Source organism: Carcharodon carcharias, chromosome 10 (assembly GCF_017639515.1).
Source record: "Carcharodon carcharias isolate sCarCar2 chromosome 10, sCarCar2.pri, whole genome shotgun sequence".
NCBI lineage: Eukaryota > Metazoa > Chordata > Chondrichthyes > Lamniformes > Lamnidae > Carcharodon > Carcharodon carcharias.
In genome coordinates, this window is record NC_054476.1 from 161,951,709 (window position 1) to 161,959,559 (window position 7,851).

Below are 7,851 nucleotides of genomic sequence, written 5' to 3' on the forward strand. Positions count from 1 at the left end.
TGCACCACAGTATTTTACTAAGATCTGGATTAGTTTCATTTATTGACACAGGATAAATATTTGACCTCTGTGTATAATAGCTTGGTAATACCTTCAGTAATGTTCTGCTGATCTGACTTCATAGGTGTTCCAACTCTGTCCTGCTAACACTCTTTTTTGCCCTTCTCCTCTCAGAGATTGAACAATGATTTAATTGAAAAAATCTGTGCCTTTGACCCTGTTGATGAGATCGTTAAGGTAGACACCTACCTTCTGGTTCGCTGCTTTAGAGGTAAGATGTGCTGTCTTTATAGAGAATGAAGCATTAGCACCACATACACTACGGAATAGAATTACTGTCTCAGACTCACTGCCATAAATCTACATGGACAAATTCAGCAAGACTCTGTTCCCAGTGGAAAGCCTCATTAAATAAGAGAATGAATATGGAACTGTACCTCCACTGCACAAATCTGCATTCCCACCTTGCTTGACTCCATTGCAGGAGTGTAACCCTGTTGAATTTTACCAAAGCAAAAATACCTGGAAAAACTCAGCATCTGCGGAGAGGAATACAGTTGACGAGTCCGTATGACCGTTCATCAGAACTAAGGAAATAGAGAAATGAGGAAATAGAGAAATAGAATGTTACCAAACTATTCTTAGTGATTTGCTGCATGCTTGGCAAGGTAATGTAGCAGTATACATTCTATATAATGCCAGTACTTCCTTTAATATAAAACAAAAACAGAATTACCTGGAAAAACTCAGCAGGTCTGGCAGCATCGGCGGAGAAGAAAAGAGTTGACGTTTCGAGTCCTCATGACCCTTCGACAGAACTTGAGTTCGAGTCCAAGAAAGAGTTGAAATATAAGCTGGTTTAAGGTGTGTGTGTGGGGGGGCGGAGAGATAGAGAGAGAGAGAGGTGGAGGGAGGGGGGGTGTGTGGTTGTAGGGACAAACAAGCAGTGATAGAAGCAGATCATCAAAAGATGTCAACGACAATAGTACAATAGAACACATAGGTTCTCCGCCGATGCTGCCAGACCTGCTGAGTTTTTCCAGGTAATTCTGTTTTTGTTTTGGATTTCCAGCATCCGCAGTTTTTTTTTTATCTCTTCCTTTAATATAGCCCACTTATTTCTTTAAACTGCAGGGTGATGAGCATGGCAGCTCGATGATGCTGTGATTTTAACTGACACATGATAAAGATTACCATCATTCTGGAGCCGAAGAAATTATTTTTTAAATTTCAAAGAAAATTATTCTGCACAATATTTGAGTACAAATTATTATACCCCCAGTTCTGTTTTTTTCTGTATCAAACTGCTCTGGCTTTGAATCCATTGTTGTGCCAGCCTTGCCACATAACGGAATTGATTGTCCAATTCACCCTACAGTTTGAGATTAATTTTGCTAGGTCAGGAACATTCTGCTAGATATATCATCCAATCAAAGTCGGTGGCAGGCGAGTTCCAGTAACTTATTGCTTCCTTTTCTGAATGCATTGCAAGTATCTTCCTAGTACAGAATTTTTCAGTGTAAAATAACTGAGAATCTTTCTTCTCAATGTGAAATTCAAATCAATGCAAAACTCTTGTCATCTAAGAATCATCTCACCTCATGCCTATGACTTAATGTAAGTGCTTAGCAAGCTTTACACTGCAATGGAATCTCCATCCCGGTTCATTAATTGGGTATCTTTACTTTGACACTTAAACACCGAGTTAAAAAAAATCCTGTTTCAGAGCGTGAGTTAAACGTACCATCCCCTTGCTTTTGGGAGCTGGGTTCTGTAGTGCAATGGGATCCAGGGTACAGTTCTGAGACCTAGGGCGGAATTTTCTATTCTGGAGACTAAGTGCAGTGGCTGGCTTGGTTACCGTTGGGTGGTGGGTCAGATTAATCTGTGCGATTTTTTTGCTTTTCAGCTTATTAATTATGCACCAATGAGGAGCTTGACGAATCTCGTGGCGGGGTTGGGGGGTTAGGGACTTGTCAGCCCCGCCCCCGTTACCTTATGGGGTTGAAGGTCCTGGGGCCCTATTTAAAAGGCACCCTCACTGACATGCACTCGCTGCAGGCCAGTTGTGCTGTTTTGTTCTGGTTTTCAACGGCACCCAAAAGAACCAAACCCCACCCTCTACAGTTCAGCAAGGCCTCCCTGGGGAATCTCCTCCAGGCCATCCAGGAAAGGTGGGAAGTCTTCTTTCCTTGGGGGTTGGGAGCAGGAGATTCTCCCACTTGACCATGCTGGCTTGGGAGGAGGTCGCCAGGGAGGTCACTGTCGGTGCCCAACAAAAAGGACTGCCCTGCAGTGCAGGAAAAGGTTGAATGATCTGATGTGCTCCACCAGGGTAAGTGAAACTTCTACTGACGCCAAACTCACACTCTCATTCCGGCATCAGGCAGTCTGAGGTTTAGAGGGACGTCACACATGGACCAGCAGATGGGACATCAACAGTGAATATCTTCCAGCCATTTTAAGCTCACCATCTCATGTAAATTCTTGCACAAACAGCGTTCCAATCCCTTACAGGGGAGGGCTTAGCACACACAACAGGTATGCATACTTCTGAGGTGCTCTTTCTTCCATTGTGTTCAAAGTCAATCCATCTTGTCTTTATGCAGGACAAGATCACCCACAACAGAAGGGAGAGAGCCAAGACCAGAGGCGGGGACCCTAGAGTTGAGGACACTCTCATCCCACGAGAAGCAGATGGCAGAGTTCACTGGAGAGGATAGAGTTCATACCCGGAAGGCGATATCAGCCTTCCCCAACCAGGCAGTGAAGGTCCATCCAGCACACTTCAGCCACAAGCAAACAATGGCTATGAGTGATCTATAGTGTTGGAGCCTGCCTTGTCAATCACTAATTATCTCTCTTCTCCATTCCAGCTACCAGCAAGAAAAGGCAGAGGAAGACAAGCAAGCACCTCAGCCCCAGCCCCCAGACCAGCGCAGGTGAGGATCCTGAAGAGCCATAAGTTGAAAACCCATCATTTCATTCACCTGCACCCTCCACCAGTGCAGATAAACTCACCTCGTGGGACCTAGTTCTACAGTAGGCTTGGGTTCACAGCCTGGTGATCACCTCACCGACACAGGTCTGCGCCAGTGGGGAGCAGTGGCAGCCTATGTCTCTGACACCAGAGGACTACTGCTGACCGGACCCCTGCTGAGTCCAAGTCTAATGATGAGCCTCTGGAATCGGCCCTGAGAGAAACGTTGGAGATGCAGAGACAAGTAAGGGAACAGCAGACAGAGTTGTTGGAGGCTGTCACCAGACTAGAATGAAGGTTAGAGGACTCCATCTACGTTCTGTCTGATGTCGTGGCTCCAGCATGCAAGTGCATCAAAGTCTTCATGGGAAATATGGTGGCTGCCTAAGAGACCCAGGTCCAGCTTCTGCCAGATTTGTGCTCAGACCTGCGCAGCCTCTAGCCATGGATGCTTTCCAGCAGTGGCTAGGTGAGAGGGGGCGGGGCACCTAGACCACCCTCCAGATTCCCATTCTCCTCAAGGAATCAGGAAGGGGCCCTCAGGCACCCAAAGGGAGGAGGAGGCTCCATCCTGACAACCTGGGGACATCCACATAGGATACTTCCATTCCGATCTGCCAGTGACCCCATCAAGTCCAGCAAGTCAGACCAAGGAGGGTGAACCCTTAACTGCTCGCACTCACCTCACTGAATGGTACAGGGATCAGGGGTCTCAATAGCGACATGATAAGGTGATGCCTTATATACCCATTGTAGCCCATCTACTCTGCAGGTAGGGAGGCCACTGTGGGCCCCTCACCCTTCCACACAGAGAGCTCACATGCTGTCTGGGGGTGAGGTGGGGATAGGCTCAAGCACTGTTAATGATGTGTCTCTTTGAGCTTTATCCTGATTTCTGCATGGGCTCACTGCTCTGGAGAGTGCTAACCAGAACCCTTCTGGATGACCTGCACTGCTTCAATCAGATGGCACACAATCTGATGGGTATTTTTGTAAGAGTACACTGGGCATGGGAAAGATACATGAAACCCAATTGCTCTCAACCCCACCTTCTCTCTTTGCGTAGAAGTTAAGCCATAACAGACGAGAGAGAGAGAGAGAAGATGGGAGGGGGCCAGCCACACTTGAAAGGACTGACCTACTTCACGGTGTGGGCAGCTCAACTGGCAGGGGTGGAGCAGGACAGATCCATCGGGAATGGAGAGATTGTAGCCTCCGTCCAGTAAGGATCCATGCATATCATTGAAACATTAGGTTCAAGGGTTCCTTCATGTTGGAGGCAGCTCATGCAGTCACTCGCACTCTCCTCTCTCACTTACAGGTGCCACCAGGAAAAGGGCAAGGCCAGAAACTGAGGAAAGGCAAAATACTGCAGACGCTGGAAATCTGCTCTGAAGAAGAGTCATACAGACTCGAAACGTTAGCTCTGTCTTTCTCTCCACAGATGCTGTCAGACCTGCTGAGTTTTTCCAGCATTTTTTGTTCTTGTTTCAGAAATTGAGGAACCTTGTCCAGCAGGAATACAAATCTGGAGAGGAGCAAGGACTTTGTGGGTGAAGAAAGTGCACCTGTAGAGGCATCAGAGCAGGCACCTGCACCCTCCACCAGCCCAGAAACACACACCACAGTGGGTATTAGTTCTAGTTTCGGACGGGTCTCACATTCTGGTGGTCGCTGCATGGACACATGTCCGCAGCATGAGGAGGCAGGGTCAGCCAAGCGTACAAGCACATGGATGAGCGCTGGGGAAGAGGCATCTGCGAGGTTCATGCCCGATGACAGGCCTCGGGAATCAGTCTTCCAAGAGACGCTGGAGAGGCAGCAAGAGATGGGGGAAAAGCAGACAGAGATATCAGAGGCCCTCACCATGGTGTCGCGCGAGACGGAGGAGTCTGTCCACCTGCTGGCTGATGAAGTGGTGCCGACCTGTGCACACATGAATGTCCCCATGGGGAGGGTGGTGGACTCCATGGAGAACCTGGTGCAGCAGATTCTGCCGGAAATGCGCACTGACCTCCACTCCATCGCTGTAGCCCTGGGTGAGTTTCTGCAGTAGCTATGCGAGAGGGGTACAAAGCACCTTGGCCTCCCTTCAGGTGCCCCTTCCCCTCAAGGCGTCAGGCCGAGGCCTTCGGGCACCCAAAGTGAAGAAGGGCAGCAGTTGGACACCCCTGGGACCTCCATTCAGGACTCTCTGACTGCATCTGGCCTTTCTGAATCCTCTTTGCCTGTGGCCCCTTCAGCCTCATCCTTTGTGACTGCAGAGGGAGCAGCTGCACCACAGCCAAAGTAAGCTGGAGCCCTCCAGGCCTCAGGTCTCCAGAGCACTGCCGCCAAGGTCATCCAAGGCAACAGGGCCAACCGGTCAGCAGGCTGCCTCCATCCCTGCTGTGGATGTCGGGGGAGCGCTTAGAAGAAGTGTTCGGGAAAGAAAAGTTTAAAGGTTTTGCATTCACAAGTGGTTGCAGGGGTGCACTATGATTGTTACACATATCAAACTTGTGTAAATCCCTTTCACTTGCACTTTAATGATGTCTGATGTAGTTTATTTACGATAGTTCTTCAGACTAAACCTTACCCTAAGCCCCCCCCACCATACATTTTCTAAGGGACACCCCATGCCCCCAGGAATCATGCATGTTCAGAGAGGCAAAGGTCTTTGTCAGGGCCTTTGTGAGCCATGCGTAAGAAGCTTCCTGCGCACTCTGAGGCTTTGCACTCTCATCTGTCCCAAGGCCCTCACATTATAAGTACTACATGTTGGGGTTCCTCTTCAGTTATCCAGTTGAGCTGACCTGCATCTCCGCCCACCCTGATGACCCAACTCCCTTGCAGTATCTCAAGATCTCCACTGTGAGGCTCTGCATAGTTGAGGGCAGTCATGGTGCTAGTATTGTTTTGAAACTGAGTGTAATATTTTTTCCCCTCCCCCCATCACCACACCCTGCCCCCCATAGCCATTGCACCACCCCCCCCAACCCCACCACCCAAGGAATCACTTTTGACCTCTCCAAGGTCACCCTTCAACCCTCCCCCCATCACCTTCCACCCATACAGGTAATTAGAAGTCCTCTACCTACCTGAACAGCTCATCCCCATTACGATACATGCCCCCCATTATCCTGCTGACCTCCTGAATCCGCATCATCTTCCACATCCCCTCCAACAACCCTCAGAGACCCTTCACTCAACATTCTCACCCTCCTACCCAACCAGCTTCCGCTGCTCCCTTTAACCACTACCATCCCGTCCTACCACCCTCAGTATGCCCCCCCGCCCAAATCCTCCATTGACTCCACTGACCCCTCCCCCTGAACCCCTTTCCCCATAAACCCCCCATGCCCATCCAAACCTCTACACCTCCCCACGCCCTTTCACACCTGCATAACCACCACCCCCCCTCCCCCCCACTGCTCAGACCCCAGCACAGCCCTTCCCACCCTCCCACTACAAACCAGCTCACCCATTCCACGAACCCCACAGAATCTCTCTTTCCCCTACCACCCCCAACCTCCCTCTCCCCCTCTAGATCTCCGCTCCCACCTCACCTCTTCACTCCTTTACTCCCCATCTATTCCCACCCCCACCTCACCCCAGCCCCACCAGTACCAAGCAGCCTTCTACCTGTGGTTTGAAGATCCAAACCCTGGGAGGGGGTCGCTGTGCCAAGAACAGCCGCAGAGAAGATTCATGTGATAGATGCTCCACCCACCACTGCTGCACGTAGTGTGGGTCCGTTCGCTGGAGGCCCCCCATCATCTTCTCCTCATCTCCGTGAGTTGTCCAAGGCCTTCTTCATGTAAGTGCTGACATGTACATGTCCAGATGTTGGTCCAGATGTGCTATGGACCACTGTGATTTCCCACTGGCGGTGCAGACGTTTGGGCGGGGGAGGCAATTCCGGGCCTTCACCTGCATCCCAAAAGCGGGATGCAATTCAGTTTCACGTTAGCCTCTGGCAGGAATTGTGACCCATCATGGCGGGTGGGAAGATCCCGCCATCATTTTACGCCAGCAGGAAACCGATTCTTCAGCTCCCTCCCACCCCCACCTGCCATTGAAACCGCCGAGGGGGACTGGAAACTTCCGGCCCTTCATCTCCACATTTAAGGCTGAATGTTATTCCTGTCTTAGTTCCCACTTCTCCCCTGCATGACTGGGTCACATCTCTCCCAAATACCAAGGCAACGCAAGACCTAAACTTGGCAGGTTTCCGACGAATGCAGGGTTATGAGTGTTTGTAAATAACCAAACGAAGGTCCTGTTGAGCGAGTCTCTGTGAGGACGATGCGAACATAACTCACAGCTTTGTGTGCATGCTCCAGAGTAACAGGTCACTGCGTTCTGATGTCCAAAGGCATACTGGGGTGTAGCAAGACGAGGCATCTGCATTATTCATCCATGAGAGCTAACATTAGGATTTTAGTGCTGTCTGGATGTTGCTCCCTCTTGAGATAGTCAAGCACTAACCATTGACTAATATTTTTCCTGTTAGCACCGCCTTGCTAAGCTGCTGTCGAACTGGCATGAGTTCATCCATGTGTGCAATAGCATTTCTACCTCTTGATGGATGCCATGACCATTGACTTGTTTGTGCCATGGTTGAAAGAACTGCACTATGTGTAGTTGTTTAAGGAGGTACACTAGTGGAGTACTAATCACATTCCACAGCAGCCACATGTTCCCTAGGTTACTGTGCCTTCCAAGGATAAAACCATCATTAGAGATAAAGGTGACTCATGCTGCTACCATGATGATTATGAGATTGATGACCTTTTGTGATATGTTGACACTGACAACGAAGGTTTTGTTGTGTCACCTGCATCGAAGCCTGAAGAGAACTTCAATCATGAAAACTTGTCTTCGGCTTA

The 7,851-nt window shown here is 49.5% G+C and overlaps 1 protein-coding gene across 1 annotated transcript in view; it reads left to right on the plus strand.

The window, feature by feature from the left end:
• The window catches only part of LOC121282911 (EF-hand calcium-binding domain-containing protein 5-like), a 211,154-nt gene extending 206,600 nt beyond the window's left edge, over nucleotides 1-4,554 (plus strand). The window contains exons 24-26 of the mRNA XM_041196722.1: nucleotides 175-271; nucleotides 2,877-2,942; nucleotides 4,475-4,554. Coding sequence (XP_041052656.1) covers nucleotides 175-271; nucleotides 2,877-2,942; nucleotides 4,475-4,554 — 243 coding nt within the window. The remainder of the gene's footprint in view (nucleotides 1-174; nucleotides 272-2,876; nucleotides 2,943-4,474) is intronic.
• The last annotated feature ends 3,297 nt before the right edge of the window (nucleotides 4,555-7,851 follow it).